This window comes from Aquarana catesbeiana, linkage group LG13 (assembly GCF_042186555.1).
Source record: "Aquarana catesbeiana isolate 2022-GZ linkage group LG13, ASM4218655v1, whole genome shotgun sequence".
Lineage (NCBI taxonomy): Eukaryota > Metazoa > Chordata > Amphibia > Anura > Ranidae > Aquarana > Aquarana catesbeiana.
In genome coordinates, this window is record NC_133336.1 from 46968816 (window position 1) to 46996387 (window position 27572).

Sequence of the window (27572 nt, forward strand, 5' to 3'; positions counted from 1 at the left end):
GATGCCATCGCATTTTGAGAGACCCGAACCTGGAACCGGTTACAGTTATAAAAGTTAGTTACAAAAAAAAAAAAAAAAAACACAAACAAAAATAAAAAAAAATAGTTGTCGTTTTATTGTTCTCTCTCTCTCTCTCTCTCTCTCTCTCTCTATTGTTCTGCTCTTTTTTACTGTATTCTATTCTGCAATGTTTTATTGTTATTATGTTTTATATTGTTTGCTTTTCAGGTATGCAATTTTTTACACTTTACCGTTTACTGTGCTTTATTGTTAACCTTTTTTTGTCTTCAGGTACGCCATTCACGACTTTGAATGGTTATACCAGAATGATGCCTGCAGGTTTAGGTATCATCTTGGTATCATTCTTTTCAGCCAGCGGTCGGCTTTCATGTAAAAGCAATCCTAGCGGCTAATTAGCCTCTAGACTGCTTTTACAAGCAGTGGGAGGGAATGACCCCCCCCCCCCTCGTCTTCCGTGTTTTTCTCTGGCTCTCCTGTCTCAACAGGGAACCTGAGAATGCAGCCGGTGATTCAGCCAGCTGACCATAGAGCTAATCAGAGACCAGAGTGGCTCCAAACATCTCTATGGCCTAAGAAACTGGAAGCTACGAGCATTTTATGACTTAGATTTCGCCAGATGTAAACAGCGCCATTGGGAAATTGGGGGAGCATTTTATCACACCGATCTTGGTGTGGTCAGATGCTTTGAGGGCAGAGGAGAGATCTAGGGTCTAATAGACCCCAATTTTTTCAAAAAAGAGTACCTGTCACTACCTATTGCTATCATAGGGGATATTTACATTCCCCGAGATAACAATAAAAATGATTAAAAAAAAAAAAAAAAAAAAAAATGAAAGGAACAGTTTAAAAATAAGATAAAAAAGCAAAAAAATAATAAAAAGCACCCCTGTCCCCCCTGCTCTCGCACTAAGGCGAACGCAAGCGTCGGTCTGGCGTCAAATGTAAACAGCAATTGCACTATGCATGTGAGGTATCACCGCGAAGGTCAGATCGAGGGCAGTAATTTTAGCAGTAGACCTCCTCTGTAAATCTAAAGTGGTAACCTGTAAAGGCTTTTAAAGGCTTTTAAAAATGTATTAATTTTGTTGCCACTGCACGTTTGTGCGCAATTTTAAAGCATGTCATGTTTGGTATCCATGTACTCGGCCTAAGATCATCTTTTTTATTTCATCAAACATTTGGGCAATATAGTGTGTTTTAGTGCATTAAAATTTAAAAAAAGTGTGTTTTTTCCACAAAAAATGCGTTTGAAAAAAAAAAAAATGAAACACCCACCATTTTAATCTGTAGGGCATTTGCTTTAAAATAATATATAATGTTTGGGGGTTCAAAGTAATTTTCTTGCAAAAAAAAAATTTTTTTTCACGTAATCAAAAAGTGTCAGAAAGGGCTTTGTCTTCAAGTGGTTAGAAGAGTGGGTGATGTGTGACATACGCTTCTAAATGTTGTGCATAAAATGCCAGGACAGTTCAAACCCCCCCAAATGACCCCATTTTGGAAAGTAGACACCCCAAGCTATTTGCTGAGAGGCATGTCGAGTCCATGGAATATTTTATATTGTGACACAAGTTGCGGGAAAGAGACAAATTTTTTTTTTTTTTTGCACAAAGTTGTCACTAAATGTTATATTGCTCAAACATGCCATGGGAATATGTGAAATTACACCCCAAAATACATTCTGTTGCTTCTCCTGAGTACGGGGTAGAGCCCGGTAGAGCATTGCATGACCGCGCAATTAGCAGTTAAAGCGACGCAGTGCCGAATTGTAAAAAGTGCTCTGGTCAGGAAGGGGGTAAATCCTTCCGGGGCTGAAGTGGTTAAACTAAGTCACAATGAAATCAGAGATGCAAATCGCTCTGTGGCTTTGAAATTGCGCTGAAGTAGCGAGATCTCAAAACCAGAAACCTCTGTGAACCAGAGCTAAACCGCATTTCCATAGCCTTATAGAAATTGCAAAACCTACTCAAAGTGAACTAAATAAAAAAAGCCCATCGACACCAGGCCTAAGGCCTGGTTCACACCTATGCATTTAGTGCGTTTTCAGTTTTTCAAAAACTGAACAGTCCATTTAACATGGTTTCCTATGGATGTAGTTCACATCTGCATTTTGTGGAAAGAGCAGGGATTTTCTGTGTTTTTGGTTCCATAGACTTCAGTGGATCAAAAGTGTATTGAAAAGTGCAAAAATACACCTGGAATATGCAAACTGCATAGATGTGAATCAGGCCTAACTAAATCAGCTTATTTAAAATGCAAGACATTTTTCTGCATGGGTAGATCATAGTTGTGCATAGCTCCCAACTGTCCCCGATTTGGAGCAATGTCCCTCTGTCCCTCATTTTGGTCTGATCTATATAGTTGTATACAAAATGCACTTTATCTTTCAAAAAGGGTTTCCCAGCGCTAAACCTGTCATCCAAATTCTAAATTGCTGCATTTTTCAATTTTAAAAGCCAATAAGGAATAATCGTGTTAAAAAAAAAAAAAAAAAAAATTGTATATTTAATCTTTTTTTGGTTATTTCCCCTTTAAGGGGGCGTGTCCTATGCCTACGCAAGTTTTCTAGTAGGTGTCCCTCATTCCCATCTCAAAATGTTGGGAGTTATGTAGTTGTAGCACCCAAGCTGAGAAAAGGACATGTGTCAACACTATGGGGTTGATTTACTAGAACCGGAAGAGTGCAAAATCTGGCACAGCTTTGCATAAAAAACAGCTTATAGGTTTTTTTGTCAAAGCTTAAAGTGATTTTTTTTTTTTTTTAACTGAATAGGTTTTTATAAAAGGTGATAATTTACAAACAAACACACACTGAATAATTCCCCTCCCCCCCCTTTTTTTTGAGAAGTGATCACATTCCCTCTGTTCTTAGCTGCATAAGATCTCTGGGTGGGGAGAAGCAGCAGGACCCGTGAAAGGCTGTGCAGTGGGGGCATGTCAGGACAAGTCTGATTATTGGAAGAGAGTTCACCAAGTTCCCAGCCTAGCTAGGGAACTGACCATGATGTGCTCTCCTGCTTAGTGTGGTCAGTTTTTATTAGGAAAGCAGAAGGGCTGGTAGGAACACCAGGATTTCACACAAAGGCATCGAGAACAGGATAATTTCTCATACAAGTACATAGTATAGCAGGCACATATCAGGAATATGAAAATTCGGGGTAACAAACGCTTTAATTGAAAAAGCTGAAGTTAGAAGCCGATTGGCTACCATGCACAGCTGCACCAGATTCTGCAGTTCCATTCACACGTGTGTCTCGTCATGCAACTTTGGACACAGTTGCAGGACAAGTACCAGCCCAGTACTTCAATGGAAGCTGTTCAAAATCGATCACACTTAAAGTCAGAGCAAGTAAATAAAAACCCAAATTTTCTAGATTAGGGATTGTGTCTAATAATAAATTTCCAGCCAATGGAGTCAAATGGAACAATGCAGACATGGGATACATTGTCAAAATGATCCAATTCAGGTCATCGGTGTAGATGATCCATTGCTTTGGCTAGGCTACATATTCAACCCAAAATGTGGAATGAATCCAAATCATCCAATACTAAATCAAACATTTGGTTACCTTTCCACCAATTATAACGGTCCTTGGAACAAATTCCTTTGTGGGGTTTTCTTTAATACCTGGAAAACAAAAAAAAGGACAAAAAAAAAAAAAAGTTGGACTCTGCAGAACACAGCGGTGTCAGAGATAAACTACTACCACATCCATCCTTGGCTGTTACTCATTAGCAGAGAATGCAAGAAGGTTTAATTAGCCATGTAATGGATATTGTAGATCATTAAATAGAGGTCTGGTATGAACCTGCTCAGCTATGACATGAAGGGGTGACCCAAATGTGCCAATTATAGTCCATGTTCAGAAATACCTTAACAGCAAATTGCTTTTCAAAACAGGATTTTTTTTTTTTGCTGCTGAAATTGTGGGCTGAATAGTTGGAATTAATGCTTCTACCTTAAATACTTTTTTGTTGGATCTAAACCAGGGGTCTCCAAACTTTTTATACAAACAGCCTGTTAACTATCCTTTAGACTTTAGGGGGGTGGAGTGTGGCCATGGGGAGTTAAAATTTTCCTGGCGTCGGTGAAATTAAACAATGCATCTCTGGCATGGGAAGGGGGGGGGGGGGCTGGGCCCCCTCCTATCAGTGTCCCTGGGAGGACTAGGGCCCCCCCCCCATATCAGTGTCCCTGGGAGGATTAGTGTCTTGCATTAGTGGTAGGAAAGTTCCAAGGGCCGGATAAAGGCAAGCAAAGGGCCGCAGTTTGGAATCCACTGATGTAAACCCAAGAACAGAAACTCCAGCAAACTAGAAACCTCTCCATTGCAGTGGGGCTGTGTGCACTGTAAGGGTTAGCCGCTTGCTTAGGTCTAGGGAACATGTTAAAGTATGTTCTTACCCCATCCCCCACACTGCTAAACCGGTCCCCACACCCTTTTCTCCCCCCAGTCTAAGGTCCTGACATAAAGACCAATGCAGAGCCCATAGCCCTACACTGCACATGACGACCCTGAGGGACAGTCCACTGCTGCAGCACGGGGGGGGGTTTGGAGCACCGCCTGCTGGGGTATTTGAGGATCGGGTACTTAAAAGTTAGTCTTGTGCTCCCCTAGACCTAAACAAGCAGTTAACCCTTGCAGCATGAAGTTGGGGGTTTACATATGATGCAGCTCATCAGTCCTTAGATATAGAGGCTGCATATTATTCCCCCCTTGATCTTCCTGTATACATTTCCAGTACTAGGGTGACAACTTTCACTTAGTGTATAGGTCTGCGGAGGTGCAACATTGTTACCCCAGGATAGAAAATACATTACAACTACAGAACACCCACTCCCCCATATGGGGGTGGTTGAGCTGCGGTTTTATTGCCCCCCCCCCCCCCCAACTGCTCAGCCACAAAGTAAACAGCTACCTGCCATGTTAGTTTACACTGGTGAGGGTCATACCCAGAGTCACAATATCGCTGCCAAACAAAACCTATTTGAGCACATGTAATGCACACAGTTGTGGCACTGAAGCCTTTAAAGAGTTAAATCAGGCAGTAAGGAGGAGACTGCCTGTCAAATTAATAATATAAAAAAGGTTTGCTGGGGCTCACTTTTCAGAGGGCGTAAATGATCGGTGCAAATATACATGAGCCCCAAGGATGAATATTGGGGGGGAGGAGGGGGGGGGGGGGGGGGGGGGGGTACTCACGGTTGTACATGGTGATGATATGGAGGCAATTGAGTAACTGTCTCTTGTACTCATGAATCCTCTTCACATGCACATCAAACATGGAAGCCGGATTCAACTTCATCTTGTATTCCTTCTCCAGGTACTGAATAAACTTCAATTTGTTTTCCTGGAACAGAAAACCAAAGCTTGAGTCTAGTAGAGGTCACCTCTTCCTCGAGAGGAGGCCGGTCTTGTTCGGTATTTGTTGGCTTCTTCCATAAAGCAAGGGGCCGGGAGTCCGGGACCCCTTCCCATAATGGAGTAAATCTGGTCACTACACTTCTCTGGACTTTCCAATCAATCCGTACCACCTACCTCTTTCACCTTTGACACGTCTCTGATGAACACATTGTCATCAACAAACTTTTTCAGCTTAGTCAGTTGGCTCAAATCCTTGACATAAGTCTCCCCAATTTTCTGAAACACAAGAAAAAAAAAAAAAAAAAAAAAAAAAAAAAAAAAATCAGCAAACTTCATTTTATATCCCAAAAATCAGCATAGCAAGAGGAAAGGTCAATATAAGATGGAATTACCTCCGCTATAAGTTCTGCAAGACCCGGATTACACAGCAGCAACCATCGGCGAGGTGTGATTCCATTGGTCTTGTTCTGGAACTTATCTGGCTCCAGATCACTGAAATCTTTAAATCTAAAACAAAAAAGTATAATATATATATATATATATATATATATATATATATATATATATATATATAAAAATAAACACACATACATTATGCAGCATATCCATCTCTTATACAAGTCTATAGAGAGCCACCTAGTGGGCACAAATAGTATGGCAACCGTCTTTCCCCCTACATAGAGGAAATACATTGAAGTAAAGCTTTTTTTCCCTCTTTTTGCATTAAGAATTTAAACTGACATTTTACCCATCAATTATATAAATCTTTATTTTATAAACATACATTTTGTACAGAGTGCACTACACAGGATTCCAAAGAGAACAAGAGCTGTTCTTTCGGGTGTACACCATTAGGTACACCTGTTCAATTGCTTGGTAGCAAAATTGCTAAGCAGCCAATCACATGGCAGCAACTCAATGCATTTAGGAATCTAGACGTGGTGAAGAAGACTTGCTGACATTCAAACTGAGTATCAGAATGGGGAAGAAAGGGGATTTGAGGGAGTACGAACATGGCATGGTTGTTGGTGCCAGACAGGCTGGTCTGAGTATTTCAAAAACTACTGATCTGCTGGGGATTGTCACAACCATTTCTCGGGTTTACAGAGAATGGTCCGAAAAAGAAAATATCCAGTAAGCAGCAGTTGGAGGAAAATGCCTTGTTGTCAGAGGAGAATGGGCAGACTGGTTCGAGACGATAGAAAGACAACAGTAACTCAAAAACCCACTCCTTACGACCAAGGTATGCAGAATACCATCACTGAACGCACAACACATCCAACTATGAAGCAGATGGGTTACAGCAGCAGACGACCACATCAGGTGCCACTCCTGTCAGCTAACCAGGAAACTGGCTACAATTCGCAGAGGCTCACCAAAATTGGACAATAGAAGATTAGAAAAAACGTTGCCTGGTCTGATGAGTCAATTTCAGCTGCGACATTCAAATGGTCGGGTCAGAATTTGGTGTAAACATGGATCCATCCTGCCTTGTATCAACGGTTCAGGCTGGTGGGGGATATTTTCTTGGCACTTTGGGCCCCTTAGTACCAATTAAGCATCGTTTAAACACCACGGCCTACCTGAGTATTGTTGGTGACCATGTCTATCCCTTTATGACTACAGTATCCCCATCTTCTGATGGCTCCTTCCAGCAGGATAATACACCATGTCACAAAGATCCAATCATCTCACCACTGGACAATGAGGTCTCTGTACTCCAATGGCCTCCACAGCCCCCAGATCTCATCCAATAGAGAACCTTTGGGATGTGGAAGATTCTCATCGTGGATGTGCAGCCGGCAGCAACTGTGATGTTATTGTGTCACTATGGACCAAAATCTGAGGAATATTTCCAACACCTTGTTAAATCTATACCATGAAGAATGAAGGCAGTTCTGAGGGCAAAAAGGGTCCAACCCACTACTAGCAAGGTGTACCTAATAAAGTGGTGTATGTATGTATGTATGTATGTATGTATGTATGTATGTATGTATGTACCATGACAAATCCCTATGAACTTACACTTGATTTTTCACAATGTCTGAGTGGATTTTGGCCACCCCATTGACAGCATGAGAGCCGACAATGCACAGGTGAGCCATGTTGATCCGCTTTATGCCATCCTCTTCAATCAGCGACATACGTCTGACACGGTCTACGTCTTGGGGGTAGAGGGCAGTGATCCTCTGAAATTTAACAGAAAGAGATTTTTTTTTTTTAACAAAGTTAAATTTTAAATATCACGTTTATGGTCAGGCAGATAATCAGGATGGAGCTGCTATGAACAGCACTAGTTTGGAATGAAAGGAAACCTGTCACCATAAATGTATTGGCTGCCACTTTTGACTACAGCCAGGCAATGCAAGCCGACTACCTGTCATATTTGGCATCAATAAAGAACAAATATATGGCAATCTGATTTTTTTTTCTGGACTTTCCTTAGCTGCATGCATGTTCTGATTTAAGTACAGAAATCAGAGAGCCAGGCAATCTACTTTATTTTTTTTAAGAAGGAAGCCAGCAATGGCTGCCTTCTTGCTTCTGACAGGTGACATTTAAATGAAGAGATCCTGTAAGTGAAGATAAAGAGGTAAGTCTTACATCCAGGTGCCTCTGGTTTATTTCATAGATTATCTCCAGGTGTCGGGGAAGCAGCTTTTGCACCAGGTCCACTGGCCAACGCTCCAGAGCCTCGGGCAACACTGTGTGGTTAGTGTAGGCAAAGGTCTTCTTTGTGATTTCCCAGGCCTTAAAAAAAAAAAAAAGCCAGAATATATATATCTATACATACTAAAATTAAAGTATAATAACAGACCCAGAAGTGTCACCCTGCCCAAACATATTCGCAACTAGACATGTGTGGTTCGCTTCGTATTGAAATTCGGAAAGTCAAAATGTATCCAAATGTCAATAGTAACTAATTTAATTGAATCTGAAATAATGAAACAAAATTCAGATGGTTTTCGAATCAAATAGAAATTTCCTAAGAGAATAAAAAGAATTAGACTTATGCCGCGTACACACGAGCGGACTTTCCAGCAAACTAGGTCCGACGGTCTTCCTGACGGACTTTCGGCAGAGGTCCGACGGACTTTCAGAACTAACGGACTAAGTCTGGCCGGAAAAAAAAAAAAAGGGAAGTTCAATAGCCAGTAGCTTCCCTTTACGTCTTATTTGGTCCGTCGGACCAGCACACAGACGAACGGTTTTCCTGATTTTTAGTCCGTCGGACAGATTTGAAATATGTTCTATTTCTAGGTCCGTCCGATTGGACTAGCCCACACACGATCGGATTATCCGACGGACTAATCCCGGCGGACCTAGTTTGCCGGAGAGTCCGGTCGTGTGTACGCGGCATAATAGAGCAAAAACAGAACACAAAATAAATAAATAAAATATAGATGTATGTATGTATGTATGTACACACACACACACACACACACCTGAGGAAAAAAGAGAATAGCTTGAATAACACAATAAAACCGTTTTCCAAAATGCGAATAGGATTTGTTTAATTTAAAAAGCAACAAGCTTCCAAAACTCGAATAGAATAAATGTTTTCATTTTGCACATGTCTATTCACAACAGTACTGAAATACTCAATTTGCTTGGAGAAACTGCTGCTCTGGATCCTGGCTGTGATATCTGCTGAAAGGGAGCACCAGCCAGACCCAATTCTAAGACACACAGAATCGGAGTTTCCACATTTTAAAACCGCAGAATACGAGAATTTCATGGTTTCTGGCAGTTCAAGAAAATTTTTTTTTTTTTTTTTTAAATGATCAACTAAACCTAAATGGCAGCCATTCGGTTTTTAAAAGTAGAACTAAAGGCAACTGTGCTTTGGACAGACATAAAAACACCTGGCAGGTTTTTACGGCTACCTCTGCCCCTAATAGGAAGATTTACCCTCACGTTCAATGATAATGTGAAACAGGACAAATAGAACAGAAAAGAAAATTTTGGGTAGTCACCAGAACAGTAACAGAGGGGAAATCTCTTCCAATGGGGACACTAGTTCTGTGGTCCAAACTTCTAATACATGTGCAGCTACAAACGTCAGTTTGCCTCATTTCTTGTACATTTATGGACGACTTACCTTTTCCCATGGAAGTTTCTCTATATCCAGGAATATTCTCATCAGTTCTGGGATTCCCAGCGCCGGGTGAGTGTCATTAAGTTGAATGGCCACCTGAAAGATAACCGCATTGATTATAGAATGCAACCAATGCCAGAGACCACGCTAAATGCATTTCATGGGAGCTCATTGTACCTTTTCTGGAAAAGAATCAAACCCGGTCCGGATTGTGTCCCGGCATCCAAATCTGGAGGCTTTGAAGCGCCGTATGATGTCCTGTAGGGACGCCGACACCACAAAGTACTCCTGCTTCAGACGCAGCTCCTTCCCTTCAAAAAACTGCCGAAAAATAAATAAAAAACCCACAAACCGGTATTAAAATAAATGGATATGACGATTACCTTATTCTTCCCAAACACATTCTACTTAAATTGAACTCTTGATGGAAGCACAACAGCACAATATGACCGTTTTAGAGGGGGTGGGGGTTAAATAAATCACATTTTGTTAAGAAAAATTGCACTTTACAGGCCCCACATAAATGGGGAGGAGCAACCTGATACAATTGCACTACTCGTTTATAATTAGAACCCCAGAAGGAGAGATTAGCCAAGAGATCAGAGGCCAACATGTTTTTACTTTGACAGCTTCCTCAGCACCCAGTACTCTTGTATAAAGGAATGAGTAGCAGCTGTTTTTTTGGGGAGTGGTGGGGTGCATTGTTTGGCAGAAGTTCAGGGAAGCGGAGAGCAGGGGTAAGGATTTTACCAGTTTACTGGGGAATGGTTAGATTAGTGTGCTCAACATGTTAAGCTATAAAAATCATTTACACAGTTTAATTTCACTTTAATGGAAGGCCTCTTACGTTATCATTGGGATAGAGCACTCGAGAGATGTTCTCTGCCAGGTTACGGTCCAATACAGCCTCGATGTAATCTCCAACATTGACTGCAACAGAAAGCAGACAGTCAAGAAGCTGTCCATTATAGTCTATGGCTATGCAGTCTACACCAGCAGCCTTGTACAGGATCCTACAAGTGTATGGACTGTCTGCACATGAATGTACAACTCTGTCCTGCTTTAATTTCCATTATTTACCGGCTGTGAGCAGAACGAATGTGTCACTTCTGCACCGGTATTATTCAGGGTGGATCTTTATGGTCAGTTTTCATCAAGGACAGATCTGGCTTAGAGGAAGCTGTTGTAATACAGTTTTTGTAAACAAGCAGGTCTTACAGAATTAGTTCCTCTGTACAATACAGCTTGGTAAACCTCAAATTGTTAGATATATTTGTTTCTGCAAAAGCGAGGGCTTTACAATATACAAACCACAAATGAACCCCATTTCGAGCCCAAGGAGGGAGGATCGTCAGCTGCTTTTCTTGCAAAGAGGTCAGCAGTTAAAAATCCTGTAGCTGCTGACTTTTAGGCTGCATTCACACCTGAGCGTTTCAAAGCTTTGTTTGTTCAGGTCACCAATGTGAAAAAGGCAGAAAAAAACCTGTAATCTGCCCCAAAGAAGCTCATGTTCTTTAAGCTTAGGGCATTTTTCAGGCATTTTGCTTCAGGTGACAAAACGTTCAGATGTGAACATGTGCCATTGAAATGAATGGGATTTTACTTGTTGGGAGTTTTATGGAGCTGAAAACGCTCAGGTGTGAATGTGGCCACAATAAAAGAACACTTGCCTTTGCAGTGCTGTCCTCACCTGGGCTGGTTCGTCTGCGGTCTTCGGGTCCCCAACATGTTAACTGGGGGAAGCCACTTGTGACTTCACAGCTGGCTTCCCACTACGCATGCGCTTTGTGAATGGCCCTGCAGCTTCCTGGGATCTGTGACATGTCCCAAAAGGGTGAGTGCAGGTTCCCAAATGCATACAGCACATGTGTCAAACACAAGGCCCACCATTTTATGTGGCCCTCGCACTCCTATAATTGCAGAATCTCCCAGTCTTCACCCCCACCTTATCTCAGAAGTTGGCAGCAGAGAGGTGGACAGAACTCCCTCTACAGATCCTGCACTTCTCCATACAGCCACAGAGAGGCTAGCGTTTGCCCCCCTCAGTCTCAGCAGTTGGCAGCAGAGACGGCAACAGAACTCTTCCTATAGATCCTACAACTCTGTGCAGCCACAGTACTCCCCCGGTCTCAGCATTCAGACTCCGGTAGCAGACTCCAGTCCTCCCCCAGACCCTGACACACACACACAAAAACTGCTAATACTGTAGCTGCTGACTTATTAGGGCACTTACCCGTCCAGACATCCAACAGTGTTCTCACCTGGGCCAGTTCTTGAATCGGCTCTCTGGTGCTGGGCCACCATCTTGGCTAGGGGAAACCAGTAGTAAACCCAGCTGGTCTCCTGCTACACATACGTGAATCGCTCTGCGCTTACTGAATGGACTGGTTGTGGGAGGGTGAACTTCCAGCTCATTTTGCCATGGCAAAGTGAGCCAGAAGCGGGTACCTGTCAAAGCCAGGAGGCAGACAAGCGGAGCTTCCCCTTTTTGGGTGGAGCTCTGCTTTAGGTAGTTACTAAAACTAGTGATAATTGAATGGAGAGGCATTCAATATGATAAAGAGTAGATACATTTATATAGTCTAACAGATACAACGGCCTTTGAGGGCAACCATAGTGCTAATAATGCTGATGTGGCCCACAATGAAATGGAGTTTGACACCCCTGGCATACAAGATGCACTCGGGGAACTGAACCCACACGTTGTATTAGGAGGCTGTGTCTGCAGCCGCATGTCCCAACAGAAGTGAATGGGACACCAGCATGGGGATGCATGCAACAACTGTGCAGCTCCATGGAGGGAAGACACAGACCTGCACGGGGCCCAAAGTAAAACTAAAATTTCCCATGTGAATAGGCCCCTAGAAGCCGCCTGCCCAGGAACCAGATGACATACGTCACTTTAAGATAGCAGTACCAATAAGACCATTACTAGTCCAGGGCCATTTTTCCACTTTCCTCAACTTCTAAATGAAGGAGACGGCCTTCGTGCTCAATGTTTAACAAATATAAAATAATGGACATCCACTGCCAAATTGTATGGAATCCCTTTGTCTCTGTACACAAAATGCTCTAGAGACAGACTTACAGTCCTGGAGATTGAAGTCATTAGGTGCCCGAGCCGACCAGAGTCTCATTGTGTTCACTGTATTATTCATGTATCCAGGAACTGGAGTATCATACGGCATGGCTAGAACTACCTGGAATATGGGAAAAACAAAGCATAGCATTAAAGATTGAATTACACAAATTACAGTAAATCAGACAAAATTACAGGCTCCTTATCCATTGCCAACATCTATTATGTATTAACAGGACTTAAAGTGGAGTTGCACCCAAAAGTGGAACCTCCACCTATGCAATTTCTCCCTCCGGTGCCACATTTGGCACCATTCGGGGGTGGGGGAGGGGGGGGGGGGGCGGAGGTACCTGTTCCTTGACAGATACCCTGTCCCAACTTCCATCAGACCTTGCCACAGTGAGATACATCAGAGGTCTGGCCCCCTCCACCTACCCCTGCTCCTGGGCCAGTAAGAGTGCAGCAGGGACCCAGCAGTGAAGCTGCAAGGCTTCACTGCTGAGTTCCCTAAGCAATCTGCTGGGGTGCGGACATCGCTGGAATCCAGGACAGGCAAGTCTCCTAAAATTAAGAGTCAGCGGCTACAGTATGTGTAGCTGCTGACTTAATTTTTGAAGGGGGAGTAATCAGGCAAAACACACCGCTTTAAAGTGTAAAATAAAAAATATATTTTAGAAAAAAAAAAAAAAAAAAAAAAAAAAAAAAAAAAAAAATCGCTCTAATCTCTTATGTAAAAGTAAAGAGTTATATTTTCAGCATCTAGAAGCTATAATATATACATACATACACTTTTTTTATAGCTTTAACTTTAGAGTTAAAGATTGAGTTGCAATGTGTTTTCATGCAGCATCACAATTCAGAAGTCTAAACCTGACAGTTCTATGGCCTTGAAGTTTTGTCTTTTAGAGTGATCCTGTCATATGTAAAATGTTTAACAGCAGCTTTAGAAAACACATGTATAACTTACCACTGAGCACCACTGTCACACCCACTCCGTGTTCTCCTGCAATTCTAGAGCCATCATTAGAGACATTAACCAAAACTTCTGGGTGTGTCCCATGCCTGTATCCCCCTGCTTCAATTACTGGCCAGTTTGGCACAAGGGTTTTCCCCTCATAGCTGCAGAGACATACTGGTGATGTAGCTGCTGGGAAGGGTATAGGAAGCGTAGCAGGCAGTGGTAGGGCACAGGAATTTCACACCTAGAAATGTTGGGATGCTGCAGATTCTAACAGTGCCTGTATGCTCTGCAAGAAACTGAAAACTAGAGGCAGTTCAGGTGACAATGGCGAGTATCATACAGATATTTTCTCAAGCTGTATTTTATGAACTTTATGGATTAGGACAGTCTCTTTACACTGGTTCAATGCTTGCATCGCCAACAGGCAATGGCAGCTCCCAAGTCATCCTCCACTCACCTGGGTATCCACCCACCGTACGCCGGTCTTGCTGTGCTCCACCCTACCATAGAAATGAACAGGCAGCATGTACTCTGGCCGAGCCTTTTCCCAGGGGTTTCCATGTCTCAACCAATCATCTGCTTCCTCAACCTGTGGGGGGGGGGGGCATGGGATGGAAAAAAAAAAAAAAAAAAAAAGTGTTAGGGGTTACATCACTAAAATGAACAAGAGTTCACCAACCGAGTCCACCAGAAACCAAAACCTCAAATACCAGTAACTATGAATTTCTAAGGATGGCATGGTAACCCCACAACATTTTTGCATTATACCCATCTTAGTGTTGTAAAGAGAATGTGGACTTGGTAATGTAATATATGGCATGGTGGACAGGCCACTACCATTAGAATAGTGGACTGCAGTATACAACAGAAGCGCCCAGCATTTCTAAGGGCATCGCTGCAGGGGCTGTCTTCACATACCCCCCCTTTGTATATTCCAGCTGTCGTGGCTGTGGTCACCATCTGTTTCCTCTGGGTGGTCCAGTGCCCATTTGACCGCCCCTTGGCATTTGCCAGGGGGTTAGGTGGCCTTTTGTACATGGTTTATGCTCTTTTGAATCGTGGTGACTGCCTGCTTTTGTTCTACTCATCGAGTTGACACATTAAGTTCCCTGAAGAAGCAGAGGTGCTCTGCAAAAACACGTCGGAACCCAAATGCATTGAACACATTATCTGGAACAATGGACATTTATCCATGTCAAACTGCTGACCAAGTTCCATGTCTGTTGACCATTAGGAATGCTTTTAATATTTGTATGGTCATTTTGACTTGAATATTGTTTATCAGCTTGTGATAAAGATGCATTTTATTTTAAGAGTCTACAATGAGTTTAACTCATTGACAACCTCACAACCATTAAAGACCTGTTACTCAATAAAAGGTCCCCACCCCCCCTCAGTTTGCTTTCAGTTCATTTGAGATGTGGATGTGATTAGTGGTCTTTGGAACTGGTGCTACTGAATTTATGGCTAGGGGCAATAAATGGTTCAGACCCAAAAGGTCCATTGTGTAGAACAGAGTGGTACTGTCGGTCCATAGCAACCAATTAAATCTGTACAAGTCCTCCATGTCAAGATTCTAATGTCAGTGTGCTACATAAACTTTCCCTTGTATCATGCCATATCAATCAGGAATCCATTTATAGATCCACCACAATGAATGTTATTATAACAACAGGAAAAACTGAATCAAGTAATGTCTGAATGCCTTTTTTTGCATAATCGTCAGATACTTTGTAACTATTAGCTCATTGCATTATATCCATTACAGAATAATTGCAAGATAACAGCTGTTAGACAGGATGCAGGAAATGTGCAAAGGGATGAGATCGAGCATCAGGAAACCATCACTTGGGTAATTTCAGCATTTAGTATACACAGCCCAGGCTTTCACCATGTCTATTGGTCAAACATTTCCTGTAATCTAATTATGTAAAGAACCCCCCCCCCCCCCCCATACTATATAGATAAACATGCATTTGCAAGTGTTAATTTATGGATTTGCAGCTGCATCATTTTCAATGGAGACATGCACACAGACGCGTAAACATGCACAGTGTTCAGATGCCCAACAAAATCCCAAAATCTGCATCTGAGGCATGCATATACAGCCGTGGCCAAAAGTTAATGGCACAAATATTAATTTTCACAAAGTCTGCTGCCTCAGTTTGTATGACAATTTGCATATACTCCAGAATGTTATGAAGAGTGATCAGATGAATTGCAATTAAATTCCAAAGTCCATCTTTGCCATGAAAATGAACTTCCACTGCATTTGTGAAGGCTTCATGGCGCCCAAGAAAGTCCAGCAAGTGCCAGGACCGTCTCCTATAGTTGATTCAGCCACAGGATCGGGGCACCGATCCAGGATGGCCTGGTGTCAAAGGACAGCAAAGAAGCCACTTCTCTCCAGGAAAAACATCAGGCACAGATTGATATTATGCAAAAGGTACAGGGATTGGACTGCTGAGGACTGGGGTAAAGTCATTTTCTCTGATGAAGCCCCTTTCTGATTGTTTGGGGCACCCGGAAAAAACCTTGTCCGGAGAAGGAAAGGTGAGTGCTACCATCAGTCCTGTGTCATGCCAACAGTAAAGCGTCCCAAGACTATTCATGTATGGCAGAGCTCAAAATTTCAAGTCCTGAGCTACTAGACAGGCCTTAAGGGTTACTCGCCACCAGTTACCGCTCCCAAACCCCAACCATGCCCCGCCCCTGATCACGTCGTCAAATTATCTCATGAAATGACACTTAAAATTTTTATTTTAAAGTTTTACACAGAAGTTACAAAATGTAATAATTAACAACTTTGCCCATCAGCATAGCCTCACCTGTGCCGAGTCGAACAGGCCGAACAGAGAGCGGGGATTGCCCACTATAACTGCTTTCATTTGAATTGCTGGGTTCCCGGCGCCGTTCACCGTCACATACAGCCCCACCTTCTCGCCCAGCATCTCCCTGCATTGGACCGGTGTTCAGTCTACCAAATGCGCCGGGCAAGGAGGCGGGACTGATGTGAGTGGCACCAGGTGAGGAGGTGGGGCTGTATGTGACAAGCGGCACTGGGAACCCAACAATTCAAATGAAAGCCATTAGTGGGCAATCCTCCACTCTGATGATCAGCCAGCTCAACTATTCCCCTGGCTGGTAGAACGGCTCCTGTTCAACCCCGCCTATGGGCGGTGCTCGCCCCCTCCTCCGAGGCAGCCCACACTCGCCAGCCATCATTTTCCACTCGCAAAATGCGAATGGAAAATTTGAGGGCTGATGTAGTGGGGTTGCTTCTCAGCCAAGGGAGTGGGCTCACTCACAATTCTGCCTAAGAACACAGCTATGAATAAAGAATGGTACAAAAACCATCCTCCGAAAACTACTACCAACCAAGAACAGTTTGGTGAGGAACAATGCCTTTTCCAGCATGGAGCACCTTGCCATAAGGCAAAAGTGAGAACCAAGTGGCTTAGGGAACAAAACATCCAAATTTTGGGCCCATGGCCAAGAAACTCGCCATACTGTAATACCATTGAGAACTTGTGGTCAATCCTCAAGAGGCGGGTGGACAAATAAAACCCCACAAATTCTGACAAACTCCAAGCATTGATTGTGAATGAATGGGCTGCCAGTCAGGATGTGGCCCACAAGTTGATTGACAGCATGCCAGGGCAAACTGCAGGGTCCTGGAAAAGAAGGAACACTGAAAATATTGGACTTTCTATAAACTTTATGTAATTGTCAATAAAAGCCTTTGACACTTATGAAATGCTTGTAATCATACCATAGTAACATTTGACAGATCTAAAAACACTGAAGCAGCAGACTTTGTGAAAATAAATATCTGGGTCACTCAAATATTTTGGCCACAGCTGTATACCATTAAGGGGGGGGGGGTTTACACATGAACTTTTGTTCCTTGCCCAGTGAGGATTGGTTCAATTTTAACAGCCATGTGAATGTAGACTAAAAGGTTGGTGGTAGAATCTGGGGGATAAAGTCAGTGGGTGATGTGTGCTGGTGCCCACCAAAGACTGAAAAATCTCAAAAGCATGCTACCTGCCAGCCATCTTTTATCTTCTGGTTGAATATTCCATACTCATATCGGATGCCGTACCCATAGGCTGCCAGTCCTAGAGTGGCCATGGAGTCCAGGAAACAAGCTATGTAATAAGGGAGAAATGTCAGATTAGATAAAAGTACCTGAGAAATATGGCTTGTAATTCTCTGATAAATTATTAGTTTATTAAGCAAACTGTGCAAAATATAAAGATTGTGGTGGATGCAATAACCCAAAACTAGGCAGGACCACCGATGAGGGGGTAGCACTGATGCTCCTATACCAGGGCCTGGGCAGCAGGGGAATTGGATATGTGCCAGAGAGGGGGATGAGCCATCAGGATCAGCACAATGACAGGAATCTGACTCTCCCTGCAGCAGTTGAATGCTAGCTTCTCCTCTCCCTCCTGCAGGGAAAAACCCACAGGGTATTGGTTCCTGTAACCCCCGCCCCCCCCCCCCGGTCCAGGATTAGATAACCGCTGTGTCCCCCTATCCCTGTCCACCTCTCCCTCCGGCTGCCGTTGGCACACAGGGCAGGGGATCTTTTCAGGTCACAGAGCAGGGGAAGGGGCCAGTAAATATGCTATAGTTACCAGCCCCTTCCATTTGTGAATGAACGGTACCAATCATCCACCGTGTTCATTCATAACTGAAGCATATGAAACTGTTTATTATGCTTCAGTTTGTGAAGGAACAGGAACCTCTGTACAGAGCTCTGTTTGGTGGGGAGGAACCCACCACACATCACATGTGACTGAGCCCCAAGACCTCATTCACATACAGAGCTTTATTAATCTCAATACAGGGTTTTATCTTTTAGATTTAGAAGGAATTTCGAGTTTTTCCACGCTACTGATTTTTAGCATAGTCTTAGTGAAAACCGAATTTAAAAATGTTGGCAAGGGGGGAGAGAGGAGCATGTGAGGTAGGCTTCTACAGGGCAATGCGATTTCCAACAGCAGCCCTGCATGATTGCTCCCACTCTAACGTTCATGGCAATACCTCACGTGTGGTGCGATTGGGGTCTACATACAAGCTTGCGTTTTTTTTGGGCGTGTGCAGGGCGATGAGGGTTTTTGTTTTTAATTTACATTTTATCATAAAGGTTACATTTTTTGCCAATTTTTATATTCCACCTCATTTACCCTTAACACTATAACAAGGGGGCTACCAAGCAAAAGGGACCACCACACCACCAAGAGCTGGCTGAATAAAACTGTAGCAAGCTCATGGCTACTACTGCAGCCATGAGCTCATTTTAAAACCGTCACTCTGTCTGGGATGCATGTCCAAAGAGGAAAAGTAGGTAAAGTGTTTGTAAAGGCCAAAGTTTTGAGTTTTCTGAGGTTTCTGTATGGAGCGATAATGGCCAATACCCCTCTTTTTTTGCTGTCCATGTTGCATGCCAAAGCTGTTTTTTTTTTTTTTTTTTTTTCCCCCCCCCCTTCAAAAACAAAAAAGAGAGAAGAAAGGAGGTTGGTAGACACCTGACCATCCCACCTTTACAAGCTTGTTGAAAACATCCAATTGCAAAATCATAGGCCTGAACATAGACACAACACAACTTAAAACAGCCTAAAATTTGTCTCGGAAAGCTCCACAGGATTGTGTATTTCTGGAGAATTTGCAGCCATTCAGCCAAAAGGAACATTTAGGAGGTCGGGTACTGATGTTACTGATGTTGGATGGGAAGACTTGGTTCACAATCAAACTAAAGCCCAAGGGTTTTCAGTAGGGTTGAGGTCAGGTCTCCATAGACACTCAAGTTCCTCTGCCCCAAACTAGACTTTTGGGAGTTGGCTTTTTACACAGGGGCACAGTCATGCTGGAACAGAAATAGGGTCTTCAAACTGATACAAGGTGGGACGTTCACAATTTTCTAAAATGTTTTTGTATGACGAAGCATTAAATAGGACCCTTCACTGAACACAAGAACTCAGGGGTAACCACGGACTTTTTGCTAAAAAGTAGGCCTCATGGTTGTCTGGTGTCCTCAACTGACCATATAGTGTACTGGGTATCAATGTTAAAAATACATGTAAAGTAGTTGCTAATGTGTGGAACTTTTATGGAAGCACCTTTAATTCTGTATACTTAAATAGATTTACAGTCCTTCAGCTCAAGAGAACGTTCTGTGTACAGAGCCAAGTGGATGAGTGCCTCCAGAAACAGAAAATACTTCAGTAATTAGTAATACTCCCCGGCCTCAGTATATTTACACAAACTGTTTTTATTAAATCTGACCTCACAACTCAAGTCTAGAAAGATTTTCCCCAGTACAACAATCATTTGATCAACCAAACAAAGTCTATCGCATGGAATGTGAGGGACCTTCAGCAGCAAACCCATGAGCACGCTTTGTGATCTACAGATACAGGAAAGCCGACTTACTAAGGCCTGGTTTACACATACAGATGGTTCTGGAGGTGGTGGGGGGGTGTGCATTAAAAGTGTGGCTGAGCTGTTTTTTTTACTAACCCCCCCCCCCCCCCCCCCCCAACCACTCCCCTTTAAGCTGCAAAGGCAGCGGAGGAGGGGTAACAGTTGCACATATACCATAGCTACGATGCTTTCCATTGTGGCGCAGCAAAAACATACACCCCCCCGTTGTGATCGGTGGGCAGTACTGCCTGCCAAATATGACCTATTCAACTGAATAGGGGAGCCCCGCTGGTGAAGTGTTTAAGGGGCTAAAATAGGCAGGGAGGAAGCGCCACCACCTTACCACCTGTCAAATGCTCTAAAGAGCAATCCAACATTGATCACTCTTCAGAGGGCAAAAAACTGGAAACAAGGCCTTAGCCCTTGTTCACATTGAATGCAGCTTTGAAATTTCATCTGGAGTCGCAGGATTTCAAAGCTGCATGTCAGTGTGACTTCAGGCGCAACTTGGAAGAAATCTGTGTGGCTTCATGCAGATATCTATGCAAGTCGCACCCAAAAATCAGCAAAAGTAGTGCAGGAAATCAATGCAGCACCTCACTGGTTTGAACACGGCCATTGCAGACAAAAGGGTTGCTCCAGTGTGAAAAATTATTATTATTATAACATTCCCATACAGGAATTTGCTTTTTTAGGATTAAAGTGAAGATTCACTCAAGAATCTTCACTGAATAACTTAACTCCTTTAGTAAATCAGCCTCAGGATGTCAATCATGTGCGGTGAATTGCCTTCCAAGAGCTCAAAACAGGAAGGAATACTAACCAGCGAGACGTCCCAGGCCACCGTTTCCAAGTCCAGCATCTTCTTCCATTTCCTCCAGTTCCTCAATGTCCAGTCCAAGCTACAGAGGGGAAAAAAAAAAAAAAAAAAGCCAATAGAATACAAATTAGGCGAAGAGCACAATTATAGCAACAGAGGCAATAGAACGTTTTGAAGCCGAATCCCAGGGCAACAGCTAAATACACAGATGAAATAAAATGGGCGCCATATTACATGTCAGGGTATTTGTATCTCTGTATCGAGTCCTGAGATTTACATACCTCTGCTACACAGAACAGTCTAGTCTGGCAGGGCAGAAGACTATCTGACACTCTGCTCTCTCCTCCTATCAGCATGACACTTGTTAGCACATAAGGACTGCGGCACAGCCAACCGGCACCTTGTGGTGCATCTCCCTCTCCCAGTCGAGCTCTGCTATACAAGTACCAAATCAGATTCAGGTACTCGCACTGCTTGCATGTAAAATTTGTTGAATGATGTAATAAAATACAGTGCTGCACTGAGATGCGTTTTACCTGCCTGGACTTTAAAATAAAGCACTTTAAAAATGTAGCAACTGTCAAGCAACCCAAATAGCATGGCCCCTGCACAGGTAGCTTCCAAGTTCTTAGGAACCGGAACCAGACCTAGGAATGTCAAGGATCACAACACTCATATGGCCTCAATGACCCCCATAGGGGTGTGCAGGAGCTGGGGAGGGCCAGAGATCCACCTTCTTAGCTCCCATAGGAGCATAATGGGTAGCCATTTACTAGGGTGAAGTTAAGAAAGCTACACTGAAGGTGATTGTAAACCCTTACATATACCCAGTGAAGGGACTATCCTCAGGTGATACAGATTAAATAAATTCTCCTCCTACATAAGTTGTACCTGACCATCTGCAGACTTCTCTACATTCAAAGTCCAGAATATATAAGCTTGGCTGAGAGTTCAGAAAGCAGGGGGTGGAGAGCTGAAGTTACAATCTGTAGAGCTCAGTTCATATTTCATGTCTGAGGTTTACAACCACTTTAAAATGGTGACGTTCACAGCCATCTTGTTATAACAGTGTGGTGTACTAGAATACAGTCATTTTTTCCTAGATTGGAACTTATGGTTTAGATTCCCTTATTCCTTCCAATTTGGATTTCTTTATTGAAAAATAGAATGAAAAAAAAAAAAAAAAAAAACCCACACACCAATAGGGGTCAGTATGTCATTAGAATATTAGGACTTGTTACATTTCCAGATATCAAAGTAGGAAAAAAAAAAAAAAAAAAAACACCCTTTTCCCTCCAGCTAGTTCTGTCCTAGTCTTCTCTCCGGAAACTTCAGGCCAGGCTTGTTTACCCGTCTGCCCAGACATTGGGCAATGCCTGGCATTTCCTCAATTCAACACTTGGGATTAGGGGGGGTTTATTGCATACAGATACCAAAACACAGCCTCATGGGAATGGAAAAAAAAAAAAAAAAAAAACCAAACACACACACACACACACACACACACCTTAGATTACATTGATCTTCTACATTGGTGTACACATTGTGTTCAGGCAAAGTTACTGGCTGGCACCTTTAGAAGAGACCGAATGACCATTGGCCTGCCATACACCATTAGAATTTGTTTTAACTTTTTTTTTAAATTTTATTATTAATGATGATTAGGAGGTAAAATCTGTTAGTTTCGGACCACAGTGTCAAGAAAATTTAAAAAGGAGCAGGATGGAAAGGTTTCTCAAATAAATTTCTAATGGAATGTAGGTTTTTGTTCAGAAAACATTTAATATTGTAAAGCAATTTGAATATGTCTGGACAAAATTTGTTGACTCAAACATGGGAACATCGATTGCTCTTAAGGAAAGAAAAAAAAAAAAAAAAAAAAAAAAGGGGGGGGGGGGGGGGGGTTTTGGATTTCCATACAAACATTCCAACAAAATTTCACGGGTGTATAGTTAGCCTTCCCTATTGTCAGAAGGCAAGTATTTCAGTTGTTGGGATACTCCCTGAATAAACTGATAACTGTTAGATATTGACTTAAGATTTTTTTGCTCCAGGCCACTGGCTCAGTTACAAAAAAAAAAAAAAAAAAAAAAAAAAAAAACACCAAAAAAAAAAAAAAAACAAAAAAAACACCCCACACACTAGACTAACCGGTGAGACAGTATTTCTAAGAGCTTTTCAGGACAACCTTGGAGAGAGCGTAGCCCGTACAAAGGGGTGCTCGGTTGGTCACTGCAAAAAGAAGACAGAGGTAAGCCTACACCCTCCACCTTGGACAGCGTGGTTTCCACCATGGTGGAGGAATTAATAACTGAAGCCATGGTGGAAGAGAAGGGATTTAAAGGCTGCATGGTTTCCTGGAAAATGGGCAGAGCTGCGCTCTCTCCAAGGTTGTCCGGAAAGGCTATTGAGAAAAAACAAAAACCAAACCACCAACCAATCACAGCTGCTGCAGGCTCCCTTCTGCTCATCTCAACTGTGGCTCTTTTAAAGGCAGAGTGACCATTGGCTTCCTCTGGTGAAGCACTTGATGGTACTGTCCATTACATGCCCATGGAGGAGAGAGAACACAGTGGTCAGACACCTACATGGAGCCCAAAAAAGGTACACATTCAACAAATGGGTCATGGGAAGCCACCAAAGCCAGTAGGGCTTTAGATAAGACACCAGCTGAGCACAGGCCTACTTTAAGTCTATGTGCAAAGTACAGTTATACACTTTGGATCCAGCTAACATTTGTGTTCATCCAGTGACTCAAGACAAATTGGTTGGGAGCTGTCCACTATACTTCATTACTCTTTGCAGTGCCCTAATTAAGCTTTTACATATTGACCAACTGGATTCTGCCAAAAGAGCTCAAAGTACCAACCACATCCTTAGATGCAAGACTATTCATGCAAAAAGCCATCTTACTGGAAGCGAGGCCAGGCAAGTCACAACCAGAACATCACATTGAATAAACAAAGCCAGCAACTCCAACACCTGCCAACTTCTCCACTATATATGGAAATGGAACGATCTGAACTTTTATACCTCAATATGCATTCAGGACAGGGCAAGTCACAGTTGTCAAGCTATATAAAAGACATTGAGCGTATGAATGGTCATCTCCACCCTACAATAACTTGGCATTGGTGGCAAAATCTCAACCAACCACCATTACAAAGCCAAAGATTTTGCCATCACCCAAATTCTTCTCCCCGATGGATCTGGAAAGTCAATTGTTGAGATACAGACATTGTCATGGGGGGGGGCACACAAAATCATTCATCAATGACTTTGCAGGGGGAATAAGTCTTACAGCAGGTCATTGATCCCAACAGAGTCCATCCAATACCAGTTATGATTGGCATTTGCCCTAATGCAGCATGTAATATTGTGTGAATTTATCATCATCTTGCTAAAATTATTACATACAAGCACAAAAAGTGATTTTAGTTGCAGTTGGAGCCTGGTGGGCATAGGCAAAGTCAGCCCATAGCTTATAGCACTCCAATAGCGACATCTCCCTGGCAATGAGTTATGGAACTTTACACACTGACTGCTTGGAGAAGTCTGGTAAAGCTCACTATAGAAAAGGTTTCTTACCTGATAGATGGCTTCATCACAAGCATTTTGCAGCCCCAGGTTGATCATGGTGTTCTGTAGGGTGCGGCCCATGTAGAACTCCAGGGATAGGTAGTATGTTCTCTGAAAAATAAGATGAACATATTTAGACAAAACTGTCAAATGCAGCATCCATTTATCTGCATCCCATTAAAGCCAAACTCCAGCTTTCTGTCACTTTAAAATAGTTTGCTTGGACCAAGCTGTCCAAAACAGACTAATGCCTTCAGAGGAATCCTTACATTCAGACAATACAAAGCTTCTATGAATGGATGATGAGCAGCACTCAGCCTCACTCAACTTTGCTCCCGGGAGTGGAACAGGAAGTCCCCACTTTGCTGCCAGAACACAGCGCTGTATACTTTGTGGCCGGGGCTATATACAATTACTACAGCATCTCAATGGCACATCTACAAATAGTTTGTGCTAGCTTTGTTTGACAGAAAACTGGAGTTCGGCTTTAAAGAAGAATTTCTAGGTATTTAAAAGACAGTCTGTATTGTGATATATAGGAGCCATTAGTTTCTGTTGACCTTTTGGTTCTCACTGAGAGGAGCATGCACTTAAAGTGTGTTTAATCCGACTTCTCTGGTTTCTTCCTCCCCTCGCATCAACACGCAAGACATTAAGGCCCCTTTCACACTGGGGCAGGGATGGGCGGTAAAGCGGCACTATATGGCTGCTAGCGGGGCGGTTTTAACCCCTGCTAGCGGTCGAAAGGGTTACAACTGCCCACAAAGCGCCGCTGCAGCAGCGCTAAGCCGGTGGTATAACTGCGCTGCCCCACTGATTTCAATGGGCAGGAGCGGTTTAGGATCTGTGTATACACCGCTCCAAAGATGCTGCTAGCAGGACTTTTCAGCGTCCTGCCAGCGCACCGCTTCAGTGTGAAAGCCCTCGGGGGCTTTCACATTGGAGAGGCAGCAGTGGCTGTTTCAGGAGCTTTGCAGGTGCTATTTTTAGCGCTGTAGTGCCTGCAAAGCGCCCCAGTGTGAAAGGGGTCTTAAGATTTTTATTGCAGACAATATCATGGCTGGTGGGAGAGGCCAGCAGGATGATGTACATACCTTCCTGAAACATCAGCACCTGCCTCAGTACTCCTCTACAGAGCCCTCAGCAATGATGCAAGCAGCGTGCTTACTCTTAGAGTTGCGCATATATCAAAATGCCTTGATGGGTGGATGTCAGTGGAGAAGTGGGCTTTCCTATACAGACCACCCTAGATAATGCCCACGTGATGCGAAATCTCCATGATTGAAAAAGTGAAATTAGCAAGGATGTGGTTTCCAGAAAATTTACATTCAGTTGGAGCAGATCTTAAAATGTATCAACTGCATCATCTAGGCCAGGGGTCTCCAAACTTTCTAACAAAGGGCAAGTTTACTGTCCTTCAGACTTAAGGGCTATGTGGCTATTGGTAGTAGAAAAGGTCCCAACGTCAGTGGGAGTAACAGTGTCCCATCATTGGGCTCCATTGTTGGTGTCAGTGAGAGGAATAGTGCCCCTTCACTGGTGTTGGGAATTATGCCCCATGGGCCAGATAAACAAAAAAAAAACAAAAAAAAAAAAAAAAAAAAACACCCACACACAGCAAGCAAAGAGGCCGCAGTTTAGAGACCACTCATCTAGGCCATCCTTCCTCAACCAGGGTTCCTCTAAGGGCTAAGGGTTGCTAGAGATTCCTTAAGCAGTGAACAACTTCAAATTTTTTTTTGGTATGTAACCACTGACAGCAAACGGCAACAATCTTTATAGCCGTCTGGTAGAGGAGCAATTCTTCCCACCGGCCTTCAATGCAAGGAGCCACTCCTCCCATCAGCCTCCAATGCAAGAATTCTTACCATTGACCCCCAATGTAAGGGGCATTCTTCCCACCTTCTACTAAAGTAAGGGGCAACCTTCCCACTGACCTTTCAATGTGTATTGGGGTCCTTCTCCCACGGACTCCTACTGTAAAGGTAGAACTACACTCAGTTACCATCAAACTAAAAAGGGGTTCTTCACTGACTTCCAAGGTAAAGAAACATTTCACGGACAACCTGTGTAGGAATTATACAGGATTTATATAGCACAGTGCTTAACAATACAAAAAAAAAAAAAAAAAAAAAAAAAAAAAAAAGGGAAGACAATTCAATACAAGAGGGTTATGAAGGCCCTACTCCTGTGAGCTTACAATCTAATTGCAGAAGGCATTTTTCTGACCACATTTTACACTTTTTTTAGAAATCATACTTACCTTGGCGGATGCAGCATTGATCTGATGCTGCGTTTGTCCCCCGCTGGCTCGAATGCTGCATACACACGAGCGGACTTCTTGTGCGCCTGAATTCCAAAGGACTTTGACAGAGTTTCAACAAAACTGACTAGCATACAAACGGATTTTTCGATTGGACGCGAGTCTGTCGGAAAGATTTGAGACATGTTCTCTTTCTAGGTCCATCGGAATTTGACAAAAGGTCCGATGAAGCCCACACACGATCAGAATGTCCGACGGATTCGTTCCGTCAGACCAGTTCGGTCATGTGTACACGGCATAAGACTTATAAGTGAGCGATCAAATACCACTAAATCGCTGGGTTTTCAGTGCTCCGTGAGCAGAGAACTGGAGACAGTCACAGGCTAATCAGGACTCAGGCGGCCAAACACTTTGTTAAACATTGCGAAAAATGTTCAGCTTTCCCCGCCACACTCTTCCGTGTGGTTTCGTAAAACATCTCTCCCCTACACAAAAAACGTGAACCAGCTGGAACCTGCAGACTCAGCAATGTTTCTCTGTGAAGGCCAAAGCTGCGATTTCAAAATCCTCACCTACTGTGTCACCAAGGTGGCCTTTTCGTAGTATGCAGCGGAACGCGGGCAAGTTGGTGCAGGTTTCTTTGGGACAGATTTAACCCTTAACAGACCAGGATTACAGAGCCTAAAGACATTGAGGCTGCAGCTCAGAATGCAAGTAACCAGCCCAGGGTGAAGTGAACCCCTTCTTCACTTGCACCATGTAAGCCTATATTAGGAAGGAGAACAACCTAGAATTGTAGGGACGATCCTTTAGATGGCTTCCATGGAGCCCCAAAACACAGCGTGCTCCATTATGCAAATAAGGACTTCAGCTCCTGATGGAGGACTTGGACCGTCTGTCCTCCATGGTTATAGTCTTGTATGGTCACAAATATGATGACCGGTTTTAGTGAACA

General features: G+C 43.1%; 1 protein-coding gene across 1 annotated transcript in view; it reads right to left on the reverse strand.

Annotated features, from left to right (window-relative positions):
* PYGL (glycogen phosphorylase L) overlaps positions 1-27572 on the reverse strand; it is a 50447-nt gene that overhangs the window by 14161 nt on the left and 8714 nt on the right. Inside the window, exons 2-15 of the mRNA XM_073610718.1 lie at positions 24364-24465; positions 20779-20857; positions 17571-17674; positions 13981-14112; positions 12572-12683; positions 10331-10413; positions 9661-9804; positions 9487-9579; positions 7989-8135; positions 7410-7573; positions 5777-5891; positions 5559-5660; positions 5223-5370; positions 3588-3646 (exon numbers count right to left, since the gene is read on the reverse strand). Of these exons, the coding sequence (XP_073466819.1) occupies positions 3588-3646; positions 5223-5370; positions 5559-5660; positions 5777-5891; positions 7410-7573; positions 7989-8135; positions 9487-9579; positions 9661-9804; positions 10331-10413; positions 12572-12683; positions 13981-14112; positions 17571-17674; positions 20779-20857; positions 24364-24465 (1584 nt within the window). The remainder of the gene's footprint in view (positions 1-3587; positions 3647-5222; positions 5371-5558; positions 5661-5776; positions 5892-7409; positions 7574-7988; positions 8136-9486; positions 9580-9660; positions 9805-10330; positions 10414-12571; positions 12684-13980; positions 14113-17570; positions 17675-20778; positions 20858-24363; positions 24466-27572) is intronic.